Source organism: Chelonoidis abingdonii, chromosome 15 (genome assembly GCF_003597395.2).
Source record: "Chelonoidis abingdonii isolate Lonesome George chromosome 15, CheloAbing_2.0, whole genome shotgun sequence".
In the NCBI taxonomy this organism is placed as follows: Eukaryota; Metazoa; Chordata; order Testudines; family Testudinidae; genus Chelonoidis; species Chelonoidis abingdonii.
The window spans coordinates 18,917,386-18,943,087 of record NC_133783.1 but is presented as its reverse complement, the minus strand read 5'-3'; the positions used below and the strand labels follow the sequence as shown (position 1 = coordinate 18,943,087).

At 42.6% G+C, this 25,702-nt stretch overlaps 1 protein-coding gene across 12 annotated transcripts in view; it reads left to right on the top strand.

The window, feature by feature from the left end:
• Positions 1 to 25,702, top strand: part of JMJD1C (jumonji domain containing 1C) — a 325,097-nt gene that overhangs the window by 84,775 nt on the left and 214,620 nt on the right. For 10 of the 12 annotated variants that reach the window (XR_012657050.1, XR_004373154.2, XR_012657049.1 and 7 more), the window contains one exon: positions 9,087 to 9,251. Coding sequence is in view for 6 of the 12 variants with exons in the window: in XM_075072587.1 (XP_074928688.1) it covers positions 9,087 to 9,251 (165 nt within the window). In the remaining 6 variants the exon portion in view is untranslated. Of the gene's footprint in view, positions 1 to 9,086; positions 9,252 to 25,702 lie in introns of those variants that run through there. The other 2 variants (XM_032776339.2, XM_032776341.2) reach the window with 2 other exon arrangements.

Sequence of the window (25,702 nt, the reverse complement as noted above, 5' to 3'; positions counted from 1 at the left end):
TGGCAAGCCATTCACAGTCTTTGTTTAATCCTGAGCTGATGGTGTCAAATTTGCAGATGAACTGAAGCTCAGCAGTTTCTCTTTGAAGTCTGGTCCTGAAGTTTTTTTGCTGCAGGATGGCTATCTTTAAATCTGCTATAGCGTGGCCAGGGAGATTGAAGTGTTCTACAGGTTTTTGTATATTGCCATTCCTAATATCTGATTTGTGTCCACTTATCCTTTTCTGTAGGGACTGTCCAGACTGTATAACTGTTTTATTTAAAATAAAACAATAGATACACTACTTTTATGAATAATTTAATTAGGAGATTAAGTATAATTTTTAATAAACAGCACTCTATTCCATCTTCTATCGAGAGTACAGCATATGCTTGGAAAACTGACAAATTGCTGAAGCCTGGTTAAATTTGTAAACATAAAAGTTGTTCGGGCATATTTTTTTCTCAAGTTAAGACATTCTTTAACTTTGCCAGTAAAAATCGGAAGTGTTTTCCTTATGAGTTTTCAAATTAGTTCTTAGCTCGTACATTTGTTCTTTGAGGAAGAATAGTAGTTATACTTTATAGTTTTAAAATATGGATTGTGTTGTTTATCAGTATCGTATGTCAGAAGTGGAATTAATTTGATGTGCTCACTGTGACCTCCCTTTGAAATCAAAGGCCAAATTCCTATTGACCTGAATGATGTAAGATTATGCTCCGTTGTTTGTAGAGTAAGTTGTCTGTCATAGAAGTATAAGAATTTTGACCTACCAAGAGTTACCCAGAACACTGATACTTGCTTAATTACTGGTGTGAGAGAAGGGGCAAATACTTTGTGAACTGTAGCCAAGCCAGGGTGAGGTTTAAGCAATTATTAAACTGAGAGAAAAAAAATTTGAGCATAGAGTTCATGATGAGGAATATTAATGCAATAGCATGGAAATGCAATGACTGTCCTTTGTTCCCCTTTACCTTCCTCACTTAGGAGAGAGAACAGGAAACCATTTTGTAAATGCCAGCCAATGAGTCATTTTAGCATACTGTAGTAGAAACCTTGTCAATAAACATGGTACAGAAATCCATTTGCTTATTAAACAAAATTGCTTTGTCTGAAATTGTTTAAATGTTATACAATTAAAATTTTTGTGTGTGTTTCTAGCTGTATTGTCTAGAGGTGGTATTGGAATAAATATAGTTATTGTCAACCTTCAGATTCTTAGCAGTCCGGTTGTCTACAACATATAACTGGGCGGAAGACTAATGGTAAATAGTACTTTACTGTGGAAGAGTTGTAAACGACATCCTGCTTACTCTTGATGGTTTCAAAAGAGAGGAATATATTTGAGGTGTGCTTCCCCCCTCTCCCCTGGCGTTAGAAGTTGGATAAGCTGGAGGATAACAGTTCTGTTTGCAACAACTTTCCAGGTTTCAAAATTTTGTTTTTGTTCTTCATTGGAATGAAAATAAACTTTCGAAAGTTTTCACAAAATGGAATTGTGTTGACATATCTGTTTTCAGATAGAAATGGCCAGATTTTCAATTTAGGTCTCTCTCTGTCTGGTCAGAAGTGACGAGAGCACTCTTGACCACAGAGACATTGCCACTGAAAATGTAGACTTTAAGGCCAGAAGAGATCATCATGACTTCCTGCACATCGCAGACCACAGAACCTCACCCATCCATTCCTATAATTGACCCTACCTCTGGCTGATTGAAGTCCTTAAATCATGATTTGAAGACTAAGTTACAGAGAATCCGCCATTTACGTTAGTTTATGCCTACAAGTGACCTGTACCCCATGCTGCAGAGGAAGGCAAAAAAAACCCCAAGGTCTCTGCTAATCTGATCAGCGGAAATTTCTTTTCTCTCAATATGATAATCAGTTAGACCCCCAGCATGTGGACAAGACCCACTAGCCAGATACCTGGGAAAGAATTCTCTGTAGAAACTCAGAACCCTTCTGATCTAGTGTTCCATCACTGGCTGTTGGAGATATTTGCTGCTATCAGTCACATATGACTACCTACAGTGGCATGTATCCATTGTCATACTATCCCCTCCAAAATAATATACCTAGACTTCAGCAAGGCTTTTGACACTGTCCCACGTGACATTCTGATAAATAAGCTGGAGAAAATGCAGGGTTGGCAGAACTACCATTAAGTGAATCCATAATTGGTTAAGCAACTGCAAACAAAGAGTGTATTAATGGAATGAGGTCAGATTGGAGGGAGGTCTCAAGTGGGGTTCCACAGGAATCTGTTGTAGATCCAGTGTTGTTTAACACCTTTATTAATGACCTAGCTGTAGGAATAGAGAGCATACTGATCAAATTTGCAGATGACACAAAGCTGGGGTTGGGGGTTACTAACAGTTTGAGAATAGAGCTAAAATTCAGAGGCATCTTGATAAATTGGAGAACTGGGCTATAGACAACAAAATGAAATTCAAGAAATTCAACAAAGACAAATGTAAGGTGCTGCACTTGGGGAAGAAAAGCCAAATGCACAAATATAGAATAGGGGATAACTAACTTGGCAGCAGCACTGCTGAAAAGGATCTGGGAGTAGTGGATCACTGCCTCAACATGTGTCAGCAATTCAATGCTGTTGCCAAAAAAGTAACGGAGGCATAGCATGCATATCACGGGAGCTGAAAGTACTGCTCTACTCAGTGCTGGTTAGGCCTTAGCTGGAGTATATATCCAATTTTGGTCACCAGTGTATAGAAAGGATGTAGAGAAACTGCAAAAGATCACGCAAGGGATAAAGATCAAAGAGATGGAATACAAGCCATATGAGCAAAGACTGAAGGAATTGGGTATGTTTAGTTTGCAAAATAGGAGATTAAGAGCAGGGGACATGATAATGGTCTTCAAATACTTGAAAGGCTGCCATTAAAAAAGATAGAGAAAAATTGTTACCTCTTGCCACAGAAGGCAGGACAAGAGGCAGTTGATTCAAACTACAGCACAGCATATTTAGATTAAATCTCAGGAAAAAGTTTCTAACTGTAAGACAATGGAACGGACTACCTAAGAGGGTTGTGGAAGCTCCTTCACTGAAGGTTTTCAAAAGAAGTCTGGATAGCCATCTGTCTTGGATGGTTCAGCCACAACAAATCCTGCATCTTGGCAGGAGGTTAGACTAGATGATCCTTGTGGTCCCTTCTAACGCTATAATTCTATGAAAAACTTGTCAAACTCAGTCTTGAAGCCAGTTAGGGGTTTTTTCCCCCACTGCTACCATTGGAAGGCTGTTCCAGACCGTCACTGCTCTGATGGTTAGAAACCTGTGTCTAATTTCAAGTCTAAACTTGTTGATGGCCAGCTTATATACATTTGTTCTTGCGTCAGCATTGACACTTAAATTAAAACTCCTCTCCCTCCCTGGGAATTCATCTCTCTCTACTTATAGAAAGCGATCATATGTTCCCTCAGCCTTCTTGTGGTTAAGCTAAACAAGCCAAGCAAGCTCTTTGAGTCTCCTCTTGAAAGGTAGGTTTTCCATTCCTCGGATCATCCTAGTAGCCCTTTTCTGCACCTGTTCCAGTTTGAATTCATCTTTTTTTAAACACAGGACAAGAATTTCACACAGCAGTCCCCTTGAGGTCTCACCAGTGCCTTGTATAATGGTACTAACACTTCCCTGTCTACTTGGAAATACCTTGTCTGATGCATCCTAGGACTGCATTGGCCTTCTTCACAGCTGTATCACATTGGCGGCTCATAGTCATATTGTGATCAAACAATACACGCAGGTCTGTCTTCTCTGTCACTTCCAACTGAGTTGTCCCAAGTTCATAGAAATAATTCTTGTTGTTAGTCCCTAAGTTCGTGACCTTGCATATTGTACTATTAAATTTCAGCTCATTTCTGTTAGTCCACTTTACAAGGTTGCCCAGATCTTCTTGTATGATATTCTGGTCCTCCTCTTTATTGGCATTACCTCCCAGCTTTGTGTCATCCACAGATTTTATCAATGCAGTCCCATTTTTTTGTGTCAAAATCAGTAACAAAAATGGTAAATAAGATTGGTCCCAATACCGATCCATGAGGAACTCCACTAGTAACCTCCCTCCAGCCTGACTGTTCACCTTTCAGTATGACCCGTTGTTGTCTCCCCTTTAACCAGTTTCTTATTCACTTTTCAGTTCTCATATTAGTTCCCATCTTCTCCAATTTGACTAATTTCTCATGTGGAGCAGTAGCAAATGCCTTGCTGAAATCCAGGTAGATTAGTTCTACTGGATTTCCTTTGTCAAAAAAATAAGTTAATCAAATTTGATGATTCAGCTTCAAAACAGAATATTTAGATAAAAATACATTTAATTGAGAGTTCCAAACAGCTCTGATTAGAAGATAGCTTGCAACCTTGCTTTAATCAGAAAAAGTATTGCTGAAGGTTTTTGACACGGCCCCCCCCTCCCCCCGCTGGAAAATTGTAACAATAATTGTAAAAACTAGCAAGCTAAAACCAATTATATTTATAAAATATTCCCAATGAGAACTTCTCCTTCATGTCCAGGTCTTCAGTGCCATGTTGCTGAATTTTCAAGCTGTACTGCTTCAGGGAAGTAGAACAGAGTTGTCCATAACTGAGAGGGCTGGAAGGCTAGGCTCCTCTGAAGACTTTCCAAACTGTTGTTCTGTCTGCACAGAACAGGATGGCATTGCAGCATATCCTGCTTCAGAGAGCCAGATCAGTTAAGTAAAGGCTTGGGAATTTTGAGCCTTGGCACTCTTTAGGGATACCAGTTTGGCTACAGATTTTATTTTAGTGGCTCGAGTTGCTTTGTTGTTTTATCTGGGCTTGGGGTGGATGGTGAGTGGCTCTTTGAACATGGTTGACTAGTCTGCAGGGTGGAAAAACATCTGTTTTTTAAATTTAAAAATGGATTTTTTTTATTTTGGATTTTTTTAATTTAAACGTAGTATCTCCTTTCTTTTTTAAAATCTATTTAAAATAAAATTTGAAATTATGGCAATCAGTATTAAGGCCTTAATGGACTATAGTCTGTTAAAAATCATTTGAATTTAATTTAAAAAATACTAAGTAGTACCTGTTTGCTGACAATTTTAAAGAAAATCAGACTACTGAATAGTGGAATTACTACCTAAGCACATGGAACCAGAACCAATTTTTAGCAGCACTAGCCTCTTTTGTGGGTGCAGAGAGATTATTTTCTTCTTTTCAGTTTATTCTACTAGTGCAGTTCACTCAAAGTTAAGATACTGATTAGGATTTGAAAAAATAGGAAGACTTATTTTTCTTTTTCCAATCGGGAATGGGGAACCGCGGCCAATGGGAGCTGCTGAGAGCAGTGCCTAAAGCAACATCAACACACACCCGCCCCCTGCGCCTCTCCTCTCCCAGGTTCCATCCACTTCCCAGAGAGGCGCGGGCGCAGGGCAGGGAGGCAGGGAGCCTGCCCTGACCCTGGTGTGCATCGGGCCAGAGCCACTCTATGTAAATGCTGCGGGAGGGCAGGGGGGCCTTGCGTGCCGCATGCTTGAGACCCCTGATCTACTCTGACTCCTGTATAACACAGAAAGACCTCAGAACCATAGAATGCCCTCAGAATAATTCCTAGAGCATATCTTTTAGAAAAATATTCAATCTTGATTTTGAAATTTCCTACAATCAGGACCTCTGGTGAATTGTTCCAGTGGTTAACTACCTTCACCGATTAAAAAAAAATTCATCTTATTTCCAATCTGAGTTTATCTAGCTTCAGCTTTTAGCCATTGGATTGTCTACTACGTTGAGGAGCCCATTATCAAATATTAGTTACCCACGTAGGTAGTTATGGACTATGATCAAGTCACAGCCTAGCTTTCTCTCTCTTAGGGCTGGTCTAGACTAACACTGTAAGTCAATCTAAGTCACACTAGTTCAGTTACATAAATTCCGTAACTGAGTTCAACATAAGTTGACTTAGTGCGGTGTCTACCCCGCACTATGTCGACAGGAAACACTGTTCCGTTGACATAGTTTCTGCTCTTGGAGAGGTGGAGTACAGCCGTCGACGGGAGAGTGCTCTCCCATTTACTTAGCGTGTCTTCACCAGACCCACTAAATCAACACCGCTGCAGCAGCAGTGCTGATTTAGCCGGTAGACATGGCCTGAAGCTAAATAGTGTGTGAGCTCCTTGACTCTATCACTGTAAGGCATGCTTTCTAATCCTTCAGTCATTCTCTGGTTCTTCTCTGAACCCTCTTGAATTGTAGATACGAGAACTGGCCACAATATTCTAGCGGTGCTCACACCATGCCAAATATAACTTGCTGCTACTTTGGAGAATTTAGACTGGCCATTTTTTTTTCCAGGGATAGACTAGTCAGGTTCACGTTATCCTTGTAAACTGCTCTTGGCCAGCCTCAGAATAAATATAATTTCCAGGGAAGGAAAAATAGGACAAAGTTTCTGTAGTGTCTTGGACTATCTAACTGCATAGAAATGTTTAACTTCATGCCACTTGATGCATTTCAAAGGTAAAATCCTTTTCAGAAAGACTAGAGAAAATAATTGCAACTACTGTATAAAGTATGACTATCAGAGAGACAATACTTTAAGATGTAATCTGTGGTGTTCTGCTATGGTTAAAAAGGTCTTACTGTACTTCAAACGTTAGGGAACTCTGCTGAAATATTTTGGTCGCAAAAGGATTACACTTAGCATAATTTACAGAAAAATTACCTAAAACACTTTGTATTATAATAAATATGAGAGTTGGTAATTAAGTACGTCATTTCATTCTGAGTTTTTATAAATACTCTTTTTCAGTCTTGCCAAATTAAATGGTAGTGTCTCTATTAAGTGAGCACAAATATACATTAGGAATTGAGTGGAAGGGTATTGTATTACTCTGTTGCCACTTAATTTTTTGCTTTACATTTTTATATACAAAATATTGAGATTTTTGTAAAAGTTAGCATTCAGAGTTGTGGCAGGTGAGAGGGGGTAAGGAGTTGAGGGTTGGAGAGAGAGTAGAGTGAATAACAATTGAGTTTATCAACAAGAAGGTATAAGTGGGGGGGCTAAGTGATAGGAGTTATGGACATTGAATTATTGGAAGGGTGGAATGACAAGAGGCAAGTAGGTGATGTTTCAGGAGATGAAATGGGGAACTGGGTTACAGAGATGAGAGAAGCAATAGTTTGCAAAGACAAAGTTGAGTGAACGGAATTATTGGTGGGTGGGAGGGTTGACCGAGGTTAAAGGTCAAACAAGGAAGTGAGACGGGAGGCTCAGATGGCCTGCCAGCATGGAAGTTGTTGAGGATAAACATCAGCATTTGTGATGTAAGGGAGAGCTAGATGTCGGTATTTGAGAAGTAGGTGAGTGTGAAGAAGTCAGGTAGGCAGGAGATAGGATGAAGTCTTTGGGGCAAGTGGAGAGGTTAGAGAAGGAGAGCAGATGAGAAACTTATTCATCTGAGACCAGAGAGAAGGAGGAGAGAGTTGATGAGGGAATATCTTGCCAATTTATTTAAAGAGAACACGGACCAAAATATGATAAGATCCCGGCAGGCAAGGGAGAGGTTGAAAGCATGTCAAAGGAGCCAAAAGGCAGCTGGGTTGTGATCCTGAGATTAAGTTGGAGAAATACAGTTGTTTAGCTTGGAAGATGGCAAAACTGAAGGGTGGAAGTCTGTCTGGTCATGGGATTTTCACCAGAGATTCTCTGCAGCAGAACGGGAGTGTAGGAAGTGGATGTTGCAGGTGAGCCAGAGATTGTTGGAGCTGCAAGGCGGACCTCACAATAAAAGAGCGGAACAGAAATGTCAAGTGTGGAGGGGAGTGAGGAATGGAGAGAATCAACAACCATATCAATGGAAGAAAAGCATAGAAGGACTGAAAACAGATGAGAAATCCTGGATGCTGATAGACTAAAAGTTCTGGGAAGGCCAAGAGGCAGGGCACGAGGGAGTGGGCTCACGATTGATGTTGAAGAGAACAGGTGACGGTTAGAGGAAGGGGGAATGAGCAACAGAAAGATCAAAGAGTGGGCAAGTGCTTGGTTAAGACCAAGTCAGGTGAATGGCTCTTTTGGTAAGTGGGAGAGTTGAACAAGGGCTACAGGTCAAATTAAAACTATAGGGAAAGGAAACATGCAGCTAAGGGATCAGATGGGTCATCAACATGGAAGTTGAAGCTACTGAGGCTGATTGTGGGAAGTTGTGAGGAGAGGAACTGAAAGATCCGGGAGCTGAAATCAGAGAGGACAACTGAATGGCAGGAATTGGGTGGTAGTAGATGACAAGATGGAGCAGGAAGAATAGGATGTAGTGCTGTTCAGAAGAGAGTGGGAAGGAGGTGGAGTGGGAGGGGTTGGAAACAGCACGAATTGAAGAGAGGCCCCACAGTCCGACCACAGTCTGATCCAGGGCATGGAATATGAGAGAAGGAGGTGCTTTGTAAGAGCGGGCAGCTGCAGAGGCAATATCAGACAAAGGGATCCAGGTCTCTTTGAGAGCCAGAGCTTGGTGGGAGCAAGATATGAAGTCATAAATCAAAGGGTTTTTTTAAGAAATGGGAATAAATATTTCAGAGACAGCAAGAGAAATGCAAGGGTGAAGGAGGATGGGTGTGAGGTTATGAACAGGGGCAGACATGGTGGAGAGGGCTGGGGAATGAGGCAGTGTCACCAGAGGTCAGGCAGAGGGTGTGGATATGGTATCTAGATTTGTGCTGGTGGGTCATCGGAGCTGTGGGTGAGTGGCAGATGGACAAGGGTGAATACTTATAACAACAAAAAATTGGAAAATGATTTGAAGGTACACTAGTAGGTACCCTTAGGTAGGTGTAGTGCATAGCCTCTCTGTACCCTCTTCTCAGACAAGGAGATATGGCCAGGCTGACAAACTTGAAAGAGGTAAGTGCAGTGGGGCACTCCAGGACAGGGACTGGTTTCTGGCACTGGCAGAAGCTTCCCCTGAGATAGCTGGACTGTGATGTGGTGATTTTAATTGAGATTGAGCAGGTATTTCAGATTAATTTACTGAAATTCTTCTATTTAATTTTATAATCTATACTGTACAAAATGCAATTGTTTATATATAAAATAATAAATATTTTGTTTTGTATTATCTAATTTCCCCAGGTATATGTGGAATTTGATGACCTTGAATGGGAAAAACGAGAGTGGGTTAAGGTTTATGAAGATTTTGCAGCCTTCTTGGTGGAGTACCAGCTGGTCTGGGCAAAAAGAAAGGACCCTAGCCAGACTCAGGGATCAAAGATCAAACAAATTCAATGGCCTGCATTGGTAAGATATTTGAACAGTGTCATTTTTAAGCTGTTAAACACAGAATGTTACTAGGAAATTGTTTAATTTCATTGTAATTACCTTGACGTTGGAAGTTAGTTGTTTTCTTGCCTGTCAGTCTTGACTCCGCTAGTCGAGCAAGCTCATGTGAAAGGATGGGAATTCCATGATACTAGTCACTCATTTTAATTTAATTTTTGAGGTGATGCAGACCATGGTAAATTTAGTATCTCCTAGTGATTATAATAAAACTGATAACACCTCTCACAGTCAAAGCAGTTTGTGTTAATTAACCTAGTAGCACCATGTTGCACCGGTGCAGGGAGATTGGAGTTGGGTTAACTTGCATCCCAGAGTTCATGACTAAGGAGGGCTGAGGAGGTGGAGTAATTCTAAAGGAGATAGCAGCATACCTGGGAGTTGCGTCAAGGTCCAGAGAGATGACAGGTAAGTATAGACCAGGGGTAGGCATCCTATGGCAAAGGTGCCGAAGGCGGCACGCGAGCTGGTTTTCAGTGGCATTCATACTGCCTGGGTCCTGGCCACCAGTCCGGGGGCTCTGCATTTTAGTTTAATTTTAAATGAAGCTTCTTAAACATTTTAAAAGCCTTATTTACTTTACATACAACAATAGTTATATATTATAGACTTATAGAAAGAGACCTTCTAAAAATGTATTACTGGCACGTGAAACCTTAAATTAGAGTGAATAAATGAAGATTCTGCACACCACTTCTGAAAGGTTGCTGACCCCTGGTATAGACGCATTGAATCAGTGATAAAATAGTCAGTTGCTTCTTCTCTGGGGTGACAACTGTATCCCTCTGGGTATCTGGAGTGACACTCAGATGCTGAAGCAGCTGTGAGGGTTAAAGATGGCTTTTTCACCCTGTTTACTTAGGAAGCTTTTCTTGTAGTCCTGTTTACTTAGGAAGCTATTCTTGTAGTCCTAGGCTTTGATGAGTGTCTGATGAGGTCATCTAAAAGAGGGACAGACATGGATCAGCGTCTTCCTCAGAGAAGCTGCTAGCACATCCAGGATTTTCCTAAAGACCCAAGTTGAGCCTCATTGGGAGAATCTTGTATTGAAAATGTTTTCCACAGTAACAGAAGTGTAGAAATCTCCTGTAACGTCTCAGACTGGAATGTGAAAGAAGAACTCCAACAAGCATATCAATACCATGAGTCTTGGGGATGCTTAGGCATGATATGATAGTGATTTTAGTGTCTCCATCTGGAACTTCAGTCTCATAGTGAAATTGTTGAATGAACTGTGATCTAAGATGGCCTCCAAATCTCCATTTGTCTGTGGAACCATAATGAATATGTTGTATAAAATCTTTGTGTTGATGGGGCAGGCTCTATTGTCTCGGTATTGATGAGGTGGGAAATCCCTATGTTTTTTCCCTTGTTTTGTCTGTGTAAGCCAGCGGGCAAGCTCATCAGCCAGGGAAAGTAGAATAAACCTCCTAACAATCATTTAGTCCATGTCACTTTCTTCAGAGCTGGCTTTATTATTCACAAAAGATTCAAAAAGCTCAAAATATTATAAACACTGGGTGCAGGAGGCCTGTCCCACTTTCTAACATCTGGTAAGAGATAGGGCACACCTGTTCCTTTAGGCATCCTGTCAGATCTACACAGAGGAACCTCCCTCAGGGACTTACCTCAACCCTCATCTATCCCAGACTGAGCTAAAACCATTCTTTATACAGTATTCAGGAGGCATTCACGTGGTTCTAAATCAGCTGCCTCTTCATCATGTTCCCTGTTTACCAGTTGCTGGAACTCGTAGGTTACAGTCTTAAAGTTCAAGGCTTGTAACATGTTGGGAAGTGCATATGCACCCAAGGACCAGCAACCTAGTCAAGATGAAGCAACTTAAATGGGGAATTCTGCATGGGGTAACATCTCTCTAAAGCCACTCCTCCTTCCCACAGATCAGGTAATCTCCTTGAATGTAAGTGTCCTGTAGTTGTAGGGAATGCTTGAAGCTGGATGTATTTCCAGATTACCTCTGCCTTGAGTTTCATGCCTCCCTGGTTAAAGCAAGACCTTTTCGTTTTGCCCAGTGTTAAGTTTTTGGCATTTAGAAAATTAGTAGTTTTGACTTGGCTACATAATTGTATGGTTTTCTTCCATTCTTGGGTTTGGCTATTGTTTTGTGCATGTGTTCACCAAACTAATTCCCCTCCGCCCTCCTCTCCATCCCGAGTAGTTTGTGGATGTCATGAGTGGCCTAGCATGACAGTTAGTTTTCTGGAGCCATAATTGTCATTGGGTCATTATGCTGGAGGCCATGGAGCAGTTAGTTAAAGCAAGTCCAGGAAAGCTTCTCTCCTGAAACGAGCACATAAAGAAATGGTTTAGGGTGGGCTTGATGCCTTGGCAATGTATGGCTTTCACTTGGCCCAGTTTGTCTGTTCAAGTTAGGATGGCCCAAGTAAAACAAAAAAAATTGAAGCTGAGTGCATAAGCTGTCATATTGATGTTCCTTCTTCAGGAGAATTCCATTTTTGTGTCAGTGGGTTCCTTGAGCAGGAACTCTTCCTTTTTGGGCATTAGTATCCTTGTCCAGTGGAGCTGCAAATACATCTTGGGTGAAATAACAGTATTTTTTTGTCCTTTGGTAGAGTGTTGAAATTTTTAATCTGCCTGTGTATGTGCTTGGATTTCTTTGGGCTCTCGCATGCAGCCTTAATCACATTGTCAGAGGGAGGATGGGGAAGGACACAGTATTTCTTGTTGAGTTTAACTGAAGTGTTTGTCTGGGACACCTTTTTTTGTCTGACTCCCGAGTCCTCTCTGTGGTGTAGAAGCAATTTTAGGTCTGCTAGCACTCTCTAATCTGATCAAATAGGTGTTATGGAAGCAGCTTCTCACTGGACCGAGTATCAGAGGGGTAGCCATGTTAGCCTGTATCCACAAAAACAACAAGGAGTCTGGTGGCAACTTTAAAGACTAACAGAGGACACTCCATGCATCTGAAGAAGTGGGTTTTTTACCCACGAAAGCTTATGCCCAAATAAATCTGTTAGTCTTTAAGGTGTTCATAGATTCCTTGTTGTCTTCTCATTGGAGATTTTTCAGCTTTGGCTTGGTCTTGTTGAGTTAGCTGAGGAGCAGGAAGGGGCCTTCTTTCTTCCATTCTTCATAAACATTTTTTTTCCATTGGCTTATGTTTTTCTGGATCTGTAGTCAGGTGACGAGTCTGAGAAGGAAGGCTTGACTGACAAAGGCGAAGTTGCCCTTCTATTTTCTTTCTCTCTTGCTTTCTTTCTGCCAAAGGAGAATTTTCCTCCACACCAGTTAATTTCTGGTTTAGGTATCCAGAGTTTAAGTATTTTGGTTTTTTACCTCCTCCAAGTTTCTTTTAGAGCAGCATTTCTCAGATGGGTCCATGGATCCCTGGGGATCTGAAAGGAACTCCAAGGGGTCCACAGGCCCTGCTGATCAAATCCTCTCCTCCTTCCCAGCACCTCCTGTACACTGGGTGGAGGAGAGGGGATGGGGGTGTTCGTGAGGGGGGGTGGGAAGAGGAGGTAGGGTTGGAGCAGGGGCAGGAAGAGGTGGGGAAGGGGTGGAGTGGGGGTGGTGCCTGGGGCTGAGCAGGGAAGGCTTGGGGGTCTGCGGCAAAATTTTAAATGGAAGTGAGGGTCCTCAGGTTACTAAACTTTGAGAACCACTATTTTAGAGAGCTTTTCTTTCTCTTTAGGGCCTTTTTGTCTTTAATGTGGTTATTTTCCTTTGACCTCTCCTTGCCTTTGGAGGTTTAGGGTGGATGGGGAAATTTTTTAATGATTTCTCATTCTCCTTGATTGGGAATTGCAAGCTTGATCCATAAAGGAAGAAATAATTGGAGTTCACAGTCCCTGGTTCAGGACTGTTTAGAAGGAGGGCTTCCTTTGACCATGATCCAGAGAAGCAGTATATATCTTGCCTGTCTGAACTGCTATTATGTTGCTCAGGGGAGGGCTCTAGAACAGTGGTTCCCAACCTTTTCTGGGTGGCAGGCGCCGGATGACGAGCCACTGAGGACCGTGGCCGGTGGACAAGCATCCGCCGAAATACTGCTGAGAAGCGGCAACGTCAAGAGGCATCGCCACCGAAATGCCGCCAAAGTAGCGTCATCAAGAGGCGTCACTGCCAAAATGCCGCTGAAAATCAGCGACATTTTGTCGGCGGCGCCTCTTGGTGGTGTTGCTTTTCAGCGGCATTTTGGCAGATGCTTGTCTGCTGGCCAGTACACGGGCGCACATAGATGCCCTGGTGGTGCCATTGCGCCGGTGGGCACCGCGTTGGGAACGGCTGCTCTAGAAGCTTGTTGGGAACTTGACCTATCCATCATCTGGCAATTTTGTCCTTCTCTTACTGAAGGCTGCAGAGTGATGTAACTACCCTAACTCCAAAGGTTGTGTGTGGGGGTGGGGGGTGATCAGACATTGCTCTTTTTAGCACACCTGAGCCACAGTCTGAGGGCAAGTGGGGAGAGTGCTGCTCCAGCAATAATTTTATCTTGGGACTTAAAGAATTCCCTAAAAAGGCCAAACCGTCTTCCCATTTTCCTCCATAGATAATCCATATTTGAGGAGAATTTTAAAGTAATTTAGAGAATTTTAAAAGTGAGTCAAGAGGAGGGTTAGCTGGCCCTGACTCAAGCCAGACAGAACATTAGAGTGGGGGAGTAATAGGAAGAGCTTGTGAAATGTATCAGCAGCCCTATTAAGGAAGTATCTGCCATTTGCAAATTAAATCCAGAACATGGCTATGTTAAATCTAGATTTGCTTCTGAAAGACCAGATAGCAGTGATGGCCAGCTAGATGCTTTCATGCTTTACAAGAAGAGTGCAACCTCTTCTCAGACCTTGCCATAGTTGTTGTTACACACACAACAACAAAGTCAAACACCCACATTAGGAAATGCTAGAATTAAGGTTGTGTGTGCAGTCTTAATTCAGCCTTTTTATGCATATGCATTACACTTGTCTTTAGTTGCATGATCACATACCATTTTTTCACCTAGGACCCTTCAGTGCATAGAATCAATGGTGCTGACTTAATGAACGGATATTTAAAATTTTGTCCTCTTTTCATGGTTCAGTGTATGGCACCACATCTTATTTCCTGCATACTGTTCAAACTCTGTTCGGACAAGAATTGTTAATTTTCTCATGGGCTTTTTTCTGTGTTGCTCATCACAGTAGTATCTGACTGCTTTATAAATTCTAGTGCATTTATTTTCACAGCGTCCCTGTGAGGTGTGGGGGCTGCTGCTATCCCCATTTTACAGATGGGAATTTGAAGCATAGAGAAATTAAAGTCAAAAGAGTCCAGTAATTTTGGTTGTTGAATTTGAGACACCTAGGACCTGATTTTTCAGAGTATATAGCGTTGTGTAGCACTTTAAATGTTCAAAACACATATCCCATTGACTTCAGTTGCATTGTTAGCGCTCAGCACTTCTGTAAAGCAGATCCGAGGGTTTCAAGTTAGATACTCAGAACATATGATTAGTCGCCAGCTGTGAACATCCTGATTATAGGTTATGGCTGCAGTACAGAGCTTCCAGCTTGACAAGAGAGAGCTCTCCCATTCACTTAATTACTCTTGCCCCTGCGAGTGGTGGTAGCTTCTACCGCCAACATAGCGCTGTCCACACAGGTGCTTACGTTGGTATAACTTGCGTCGCTCAGAGGTAGCTTATTCACATCTCTGAGTGACGTAACTTATACTGACGGCTAAATCCTGTGCCCCAATGAGTGGAGGCATGAGGAGGAGTCTGGGGAGTGATGCAAAAATAGCAAAAAGGCATCTGGGATCAAGAGCATAGGATTCAATTAAGTTGGTGAAATAGAGTTGTTTAGTTAGAAAGATGGCTGAACTGAATAAGGAGACAACTAACCTTCAGTGGAGGAAGTTAGCCAGGTTTATGGGATCTCTGCCAGACATCTTGTATGTTGATAATTACTTACTAGAGAGGAATGATACATTTTTGTTTTTTGGAAATATTTGTTGACAGCAGAGGAACAGTCAGACTTGCAAATCTTGGATTCCGTTCTAGGCTCTGGAGGGGAGTGTACTTTAGTGGGTATGCTCTTTTCTGTCCATTCTCCCAAGTAGTAGTATGAGTATTATTTCTGTTAGCATAGTGTCTAGAAACCCTCATCATGGACTAGAACCCCACTGTGGTAGCTGCTATACAAACACAGAACAGAAAGACAGTCCCTATCCCAGAGAGCTTCCAATCTTTAAGACAACAGGATAAAAACTGATACAGACAAATGAGGGAGTACAAGCAAACAATGAGGCAATATTGGTCAGCATGATAGTGGTCTTCTCACAGTAGCAGCCTAAGTAATGTCAAGTTTTTTGTAGCATAGTTCCCATATCTATCGGTTAGTTACTATTTAGAGTTTCCAATTTAACGTTATAGGTTGGCAGAGTCCAACTTCCTTTAGAACAGATAGTTATTACTTTGAGGAAAGCCCTGTGCACACGGGAGAGAAACTCACTGAGGAAAGATTTTTTTGAATCTGTAATGTGGTTATCAGTTTTATTAGCACATTTAGCAATATCACAAAAACTACAAACCAGTAAAGTAGACTGAGGTGATACACAATGTCCAGCACAATATTGTCTGAGTGGCAAGCATTGGATGCATTTGAGCTAGACCCCGCCTTCATTTGAACAAGAGGGCGCCATTGATAGGACGACTTCGTGAAGGCCACTTGACTTCTGGATTTGATGGTCTGGATTTGTTAACATTCCAGTCATTCTGCAAATCCTGCCTCTCCCTGAAGGTATTTGAGGAGGCAAGATTGGTTGATGGACTGTTAAACTGGGTTTGTGGGGGGGAAGAAAAACTTGATCTGTTAATATGTCTGATTAGTATATTTTCTACTAGATTTGTTTTTATTTTGTGAAGTGCTAAGAGTTTAATACTATACATATTAAAAAAAAAAAAAAACTTGCTTCAAAGGTTTTGCTGTAAATTTGGTATGAGTTCACATACTCTTGGAATACACCTCTATTCCGTTATAACACCACCCGATATAACACAAAGTCTGATATAACGCGGTAAAGCAACATTACGGGGGGTGAGGCTGCATACTCTGGTGGATCAAATCAAGTTCAATATAATGTGGTTTCACCTATAACACAGTAAGATTTTTTGGCTCCTGAGGACAGTGTTATATCGAGGTAGAGGTGTATATCAAACTCATTAGCTGAGTGTTGATTTAATGTTTCAGTCTGGTCCATGTGCCGAAGTACAACTTTGGCTGTCTGGAGATGTTTTGCATACTTGTCTGACTGCAGAAATTTTCTATTCAGCTAACAAAGTTAAGTATTGCATGTAAAGACAATGAAGCACATTTTAAAAAGTGAATGCGTTATGTAACCTCTTTCCCTCTATATGTGAACTTATCCTCATGCATTCCCTCTCCTCTTGATCTACTCCTTATTGCATATGTATGTGCACACAACTTTGTAAATACCTTGCTGCCCTTCCTTCCCCTCCTGCACCCCACCTTTCCCCCAAGAAAGAAACCTAAATACACACATTAGGCACTTTTCTTCTTATCCTGCAGAAGCAGCACGAGAAGTTCTCTGATCTTGACCTACTCCTTCAGAGGTATCAGAAACCAGGAGGAGGAGGAAAATAAGCCACTTCCTTTTGATCTTGGTGCTACTGGGCTCAGCTGAAGTGACAGCAGAGAGTGGATGGGGGTGAGAAGGAACTAGTCCCCTAAGATGGGTAGTGGCAATAATAGGGACAAGAAGGAAGCAGTGCAGAAGAAAGAGCCACTCCCCTGCATCCCAAGTTGCACAGCATGGTGATATCAAGGTCTACTTTGTGGGGAGGAAAAGGAGGCTGTCCCCTAAGAGTGGTCCTGGGGGGTTTGGAGAGATGCTACCTCTTTGATCCTCACTGTACAGGGCTCATTGGTGTGACAATAGCTCTCTGGCTGCTGCGCTAGGCAACAGGGAAAAGATGCTTATTTGCCTGTGCCCAATCAAGCATAAGCTCCCTCCTCAGCTCTTTCCACTCAGATCCTTCTCCTTCTGGCTTCTTTTAATTGCAGATTAGTCAGCTGCTGGCCAGATTCTGTTGGAGACTGCAGTAAGCTGCAGGCTAGATGAAAGTGGCTTGTGAGATGGATCTGGCCCATAGGTCATGTGCTTGACACCGCCAACTCATGTATGTCAGTTTTAAAACATCCAGTACAAATAGCTCTGGGCACTTCTTGCAAAACTAAAGAAACATATTATATCCTGTAAATTTCAAGATTTAACACAGTCATAATTCCCATAAATCCTCACACAATACCCAACAGGATATTCAAGCAACATATAACCCACTGCCTCCACAACAATTGAGAGAAAAGGATTGTCTTTGCAAAAAGTCCAGTAGGTGAATCAACCTTGGCTCTGGTGGACCAAGCAGGGAATGACTGATGAGAGAGAGAAGTAACAGAAGTGTTGTCTATTACTACTGCCCCCTACTGTTTATATCTGGAATAGCGAGAATCTTGTCTATTCCCCACATCTTTGTTTTCAGTTTATCTTTCTCTACTGACAGTGCTCTGTTCTGGGAAAGATCTTAAAAATGAGATATTTAAAAACTCACTACCTCCAATATCCTAAACTGAAACTACTTGAAGTGCTGATACCTGTGCGTATTCTGCTGTTGGTACTCATGTGCTTGAGACAAGAGAATTCTAGCAAGTAGCATCCATTTGTCTGCTCCTGTATTGTTGCTCTCCTTGTGCTCTGTGATGAGATACGAACCAATGCCTCTCCAGTTCCTTTTTACTGCTGCGTGGCCTGAGTCAGAATATCTGGTGTCCAGACCTGATCATCTTAGGCCAGGTCTACACTGCGACTTTAAATCGGTTTAATGGCCGATATACCGATTTAACGCTGTATCCGTTCACACGACGTCGTCATTAATATCGAGTTAAACGGCTCCTTAAATCGATTTCGGAACTCCTCCCAAACGAGAGGAGTAGCGCTAAATTCGATAGTGATAACTCGGATTAGGGTTCATGTGGACGGAAATCGACGTTATTGGCCTCCGGGCGGCATCCCAGAGTGCAGCACTGACCGCTCTGGACAGCAATCTGAACTCGGATGCAGCGGGCAGGTAAACAGGAAAAGCCCCGCGAACTTTTGAATTACATTTCCTGCTTGTCCAGCGTGGAGCTCTGATCAGCACGGCTGGCGATGCAGTTTGAAATCGAAAAAGAGCTCCAGCATAGACCGTACGGGAGATACTAGGTCTGATCGCTGTATGGGGAGACAAATCTGTTGTATCCAGCTCCGTTACAGAACACGAAATGCCAAAGCGTTTGAATAAAAAACTCCAGGATACACAGCGCTGCGTGACAAGCGTAACGGGAAGCCAGAGACTCAAATGGACGCTCATGAAGGGAGGGAGGGGGTACTGAGGACTCCAGCTATCCCACAGTCCACAGCAGTCTCTGAAAATTATTTGCATTCTTGGCTGAGCTCCCAATGTCTGTAGGTTCAAACACAGTGTCTGGCGTGGTTCAGGGAACAGCTCCTCAGTTTATTTCCCCCCACCACCACGTGAAAAAAAAAAAGGAAAAATTGCTGTGCTATGGCGTTTGCTCAATGCACTCCGCGAAAAAGGCGCCAAAGGGTTGTCTGCTGCCTTCACAAAGGGAGGGGTGAGGCTGTACCCAGCACCACCCGGGGCAGTGTTTTCTGCCCCATCAGGCACTGTGCTCTCAACACGGAAGTGGGAACTATGGGATAGCTGAGGAACAGCTACCCACAGTGCACCGCTCCTGAAATCGATGGTAGCTTTGGACCATGGACGCAAACAATCGATTTCGGGATCCCACTGTGGACGCGCTAAACCGATTTTATTAGATCTGTTTTGTAATATCGGTTTAAGCTAATTCGAAATAATCGTGCAGTGTAGACGTACCCTTAGATACGTTTGAAATAATTACAAGAAAAGTTGATAGAGTTGTTAGTAGTTTTAATTAGTTAGAATCACCACCCTGGGAATTCTCTGATCCCTCAGCATGAGACTGAGGTTGTCCGCAGGCTTCTGGGCTTTAAGAATTTCGTCTTCTGCCCCTGGTGCTGTTTCTACTTCTTTGGGGAAGCTCATATCTCTGCTAAGTGCAGTATCTGACACAGATTTCCCAGCTGAATGTGGTAGGTGAGAGCTCTCTGGCTTTGGAAACCCTCATGGGAATGCACCATGAGGTCCCAGTAAATTCAGGCTGGGGAGACCCCTCCCCGCCTGTACATTGGTCTGAGACTTCAAGGAGTGCACCTCATAGCTAGGTGTCCAATTCAGGAGTGGGAATGACTAGAGTGAATTACCCTTCAACTGGGCCTTCTCAGAAGGGTAAGGGCATTCTCATAAGCATAAAAAATAGGTCCCCTCCTAGATCCCTTAAGAGGAGGGATCCCTTTATGACCCCATCTAGGTTAGATAAGTCCTTGCACCCAGAACACAAGGTCTTCCTAAGTCTTGTCTCCTTGATAAGAAAGTGCATAGGAGCAAGGCTCCTTCAGTACCTCTCCCCACATAGTCATTGACGCTATGGTACCAGCTGAGCTCTGGAAGATGAAGCACTGTGAACCATCAGTTCCAGTGATAACTGTGTGGTTGGAGGCTCCTTCACCAGTGGGACCATCACAGCCCTATAAAGAACTGCCAGTTAAGAGTTCCTTCATGATGACTCCAGTGTCATGAGGTGACGAGAGACAGCCTTGTAGAGCTTCAGTATCCTACATCACTCCAGAGGATATTTTCATCCTTCCAGACCTGCAATCTCCCCTCTTGTTGGTACTGACTGTGACCAGGGAGTTTCAAACACAAAGGAGAATTCCATCCACCAGCCGCAGCTATCTGACATTGGTACTAATGTCACCACCAGTGGAACCAGACCCAGCCTTTTAATCACTGGGAGAGTTGGACATACCAGTGGAACCATCCTTCCCTTCACGAAGGGAGTTGAGCCCAGGCAAGGGATTAAGAGTCTCCTACTATGAGTCTTGTCTGTCCATTCAAGGACCCCTTTTGAGGCCTATTATACCCAGTGTCTTGGGGACCATAACAATCTTCTTTTGACCCCCATGTTGGCTTTACTGGGGGCCATCAGACCTATATGCAAAGTGTCTGGAACCTATGTGATCCAATAGGGAGTCTTACCATCCCTCTTTTCCAAAAGGCCATAAGAACTTCCTGAGCCATTGAAGAGGAGGAAGGTGAACCGGATTTGCCAGAACCACTGATAGCAACAGGTATTTCAGTTTCTTTGCCTTGTGAGGCAGTTGCTCTTGCCTCAACAACTGCACACAGTTCTAAGAGCTGCTTTGGAAAGTAGGATAAGAGTTCCAAATCCCCTTAGAGGAGGTCCAAATCTCACGACACAAATTTCTGGACATCTTACAGCCTACAAGATCTAGCCGAATAGCACTACCAGTCACCAAGGCCATACTGGAACCAGCAAGAACTGTATGATGCATGGCAACTACCTGGGCCCCTACCCCTTAGAGTACAGAAATGTGGAATTTTCTCCTGACTAAGGGAGTGGAATTCTTGTTCTCCCACCCTGCCCCAAACTCCCTAGTCCTCCAAGCAGCCACAAAAAGGTTTTAACAATGCCACCCAGAGGCCATCCCTGCAGATAAGGATGCCAAATGTTTAGGCCTTATGGGGGGAAAGTCTACAATTTAGAATTTCCAACTACCACTTGCTCCTGGCAAAATACAAGTTTTTGAATTATTCTAAGTTCCTGGACTTTAAAGACAAATTACACCTAGGAGGATCATAGATTCATAGGATGGGAAGGGACCTTGAGAGGTCATTTAGTCCAGTCCTTTGCACTCATGGCAGGACTGAGTATTATCTAGACCATCCCTGACAGGTGTTTATCTAACCTGCTCTTAAAAATGTCCAATGATGGAGATTCTGCAGCCTCTCTCAGCAATTTATTCCAGTGCTTAACCAACCTGATCGTTAGGAAGTTTTTCCTAATGTCCAACCTAAATTTCCCTTGATGCAATTTAAGCCCATTGCTTCTTGTCCTATCCTCAGAGGTTAAGAACCATTTTTCTTCCTCTCATTTCTCTCTCTCTTTTAACAACCTTTTATGTACTTGAAAACTGTTATCATGTCCCCTCTGTGTTCCCTTTTGGAGACTAAAAAAACCCAGTATTTTCAATCTGCATTCATAGGTCATGTTTTCTAGACCTTTAATAATTTTTGTTGCTCTTCTCTGGACTCTCTCCGGTTTGTCCACATCCTTCCTGAAATGGGACACAATACTCCAGTTGAGACCTAATCAGCACAGAGTACAGCAGAAGAATTACTTGTCGTTTCTTGCTTACAACACTCCTGCTAATACATCCCAGAAGGATGTTTGCTTTTTTTTTTTTTTTGCAATACTGTTACACTGTCTCATATCATCCTATCCCAGATCCTTTTCCACAGTACTCCTTCGTAGACAGTCATTTTCCATGTCGTATGTGTGCAACTGATCGTTTCTTCCTAAATTCCTAAAGAGAATTATACCAGATGATGACAGTTCTTAGAACAAGATACAAATAGGTATGCCCATTTACACAGTCCTTTGAATGGAAGGACAGATATATCTATCTCAGACCCAAAAGAAGGGAAACGGACATGGACATGGGGATAGGCAAATCAGCTCAAGAACAATCTGAACAGGATCAAAGGCATCAGTCCTAAAAAGTGACCAAGAAATCACTGCATACGAGTGTGATCAAAGAGAGCCAGAATGGCTCAAAAAGATGAATCATCAAGACAACAGGACCGACACGAGAGCCCAAGAAACTGTCTAGATCCAGAAGAACAAGATTAGTATATGTGGTAAACCATTGCAATAAATTATGTATGCTATATCCATGTAGTTATAAGAATAAGAGGATATAGTTAAACTGAGACTGGGCTGTGTAGCACCCAGGGTCTTTTATGTGAATACAGTATACTTAGTGGGTATAAAATTATAATTAAATTGATGTTGTGTTAAGTGTTATAAACACATTTAATAATGAAGTAGCAGGAGATGCAGATCTCTCCTATTGAAGGAAGTTTGATTTTAAAGTTCTACATTTTAGAATGTTTGTGAGAATCTTTAGAGAAGGGCCACCTGTGGTGGACAGCTTTAAGAATAAGTGAACTGAAAGATGGTATAATCTCATAATGCCTGATGTTATATAGATATTTGATAAGATTAGATGAGATTTGTTTCTTTTAAGAATTAAAAGCAGACCCTTCAGCAGATAACTGGCACACCCAGGGAGGAAGTAAGGAGAGTTCGGGTTCCTACAGCTAGAGGGGATCAAATAACAATGCGGGAAATGGGATAAAAGAAAAAAAAAAACAGATGTTAAATATTCTATTTTAATAGAAAAAATAGTAATTAAAAACATAGAGCTCAGAATTTAAAAATTTTATGGTAAATCAGACTCAGCATCAGGGTACAGCAATATAAGTATTAAGAAAAAAAAAAGGAAAAGCAATATATGTGAGGTTTAACATGTTTGTGTGTACGATGGGATCTCTGTCTAAACATGTCTTATTTAAAGAAGAGGTAAAGGTGTAACATAATGTGGCTGCTTTTAACAACGGTTAGTGTTCTGTCTGAGTGCAGACATAGTATTCAGGGGTAAGTCTAGTAATGTCATGACTGTTAATGTTATGGGGATGAACAATCCAATAAAAAGGAAAAGAGTATTTTGCTTACTACAAAAGGATTTTCCTAATATCTATTTCAAGGAAACACCCTTGAGTAAAAATAAATACCCGATTCTTCTTTGATATCCGTGTGAGTTCTCCATTTTAGGTGTGTGTGCCTTCTGATGCCTTTAATTGGAGATTTTCGGTAGTAATGTCCATGTGGGCCGCACATGCACAGGAGTCCCCTTGTGGTGTCGTTGACACCTCATCTAGCAAGTGCATGAGCCACCCAACTTCCTTCTCAACCGTGCTCGGCCTGAGGTGGAGCTCCATGGTGGTGTCCCAATGTCCTTAACAAATTAAACTGGATAGTAGAGTTTAGTAGTTAAATAGCATAGTTAGTATTAGAGTACCTAGTTAGCGCCTAAGTTTAAAAAAAATATTCTTTTCTTCATTAGCTTCTTCTGTAGCGTGAAACCTATCCCTACTACAAAATATTTGGTTCTTCAGAATTTGAGAGATGGAGCTCATGCTGCAAAACCATATCTGTCTCCAATGGGCACTCGCTCTGTGTCTGTTGCCCTGAGGAGTTGCACAACCCTCAGAAGTATGCTCATTGTAGCAACCTAAAAACCAGAGTCAGGTGTGACAGAGACCTATGCCTAAAAGTGATACTAGTGCAAAAATCACTTCAGCCAACCTCAGACATGGGACAGCAAATTTCTTCTTTGGGTGGCTCCCTGGGCACAGCCTCAACTACAGAGGTCACCTACAAAAATATGAGGAAAAGAGCCACAACCTCCAGATGGAAAGAGACAGAAAAAGAAGCGGTCTCCAACCAGGTCGCTGTTCTTGGGGTTGACCTCCACACGAATGAGCACCTTTGAATTGGACACTTCTGGCACTGTCTGCACCGGGACCTCTGCTGAGCCTCACCGCAGGGAGAAGGAGTTGAGGCTCAAATGTGCCTCCTCCGCAACAGCACTGTCCACCTGGTGAGAGAGAGAGTGCCGAGGCCATCGTCATTGGTCATGCTCTGTTGGCATCAAACAGACCCAAGATGGCACCAATCACTCTGATCAAGACGACACACAAGCTATTGGCACAGATACCAGTACCATATAAATCAATGGCATCAATACCAACAGTACTGCAGCCGACAATACAGCAGCAATTCTTAGAACAGAAAGACATTGCAATCTCCTTGGTCACCCCTGTTTGGCACCAGTGGTTCACCTGAGCGTAGTAATATACAGCAAACAGCATCACCTATTGCCTCACCTGTGTTGAGCGATAAGGACAATGATCAGGATGAAAATCTTTGTCTCAAAACTCTTCACTCACTGAACGGACGCCACCTTAGAGACTCCTGACACCCAAAATCCAGTACAGACAAGATGTACAGCCTTGTTATGAGCAGCCTTGGATGTTCTCACCTATGCTCTTCCCGATGCAGTGGACCCGTTGGGACCCTTGAGCAGCATATAGGGCTCATACTAGACCCACGACTCCAACCAGGAGCAAAATCTGGTCACCCCCTCACCATCCCCTAGCCAGGAGACTTTAGAGGTAGTAGAGGATGCAGAAGAAAGGAGATAAGGCACAGACCAAGAAGTCGCATCACCTGCACACAATTCATTGTCATCCCCAGATGAAGCCATAATGCTACCACCCCCTACCATGGCTGATGACTTCAAACAATTCTATGAACTGTTTAAATGAGTAGCCATCAACCAAAATATCTCACTGGAGGAGTTGCAGGAAAACCAGTATAATTGTTATTCATCCTCCACATGTCTTCATTCTCTAAGATGGCATCATTTATCATAAGAGCTATCATAGAACTGTGGGAGACTATTTGGCAAACACTGGTGATGGTACCACCAACATGCAAAAGGGGGAACAATGGGATGGATTTCCTGTTCTGTCATTCACAACCCAATTCTCAAGTGGCCAAAGCCACTAATCAACATGGCAAACAGCTTCAATACAAGTCCACCCCTCAGGACAGGGACAGCAAAAGGCTTGACCTTTTCAGTCCAAGTATACTCCTCAGCAGCATTGCAATTTCGAGTCACCAACTACACTGCTCTCCTAGCTAAATAAAATAATGACAATTGTGGCAAACTGCAAGACTTTGACAGCCTGCCAGAGGAGAAATGATCATAGTTCAAGGCCATAATAACTGAAGGCCAGCTGGTCACCAGAATGACATTACAAGCGTCTATGGATATATCAGACACAGCATCAAGAATAGCAGCCACTGTCAGGGTGCTGCTCAGAGCCTCATGGCTCCAATCATCTGCTATTCCCAAAGAACTCCAGGTAAAAGTTGAGAACCTCCCCTTTGATAGCAAAAAAACGTCTTCTCCCGCAAAACAGATGAAGTTCTACACTCGATGAAGTTCTCACGAGTAACCCTACACACGCTAAGCATATACACACCACTTACCAGAAGACCATGCTACCTACCATATCAAAGGCACAGAGAGACATCATTGCCCACAACGTTGACAGTATGAATCTCAAAGAAACAAACAGCATCCACAAAGACTAAGAACACCTCAAGTCAGGCCTCAGCATTGCAGCCATCTTTTGCTAAACAGTTTTAAAGATTTGGTTGAGAGTCTGAATGGCCTCCCCACTATACAGCGGCAGTACCAACTTTCAACCAGTGCTTTGGCCATTGGCTTCACCCATTTTACCATGTCTGGGCGTCAGTTACAATAGATCAGTGGGTACTGGCGATAGTAAGACCGGG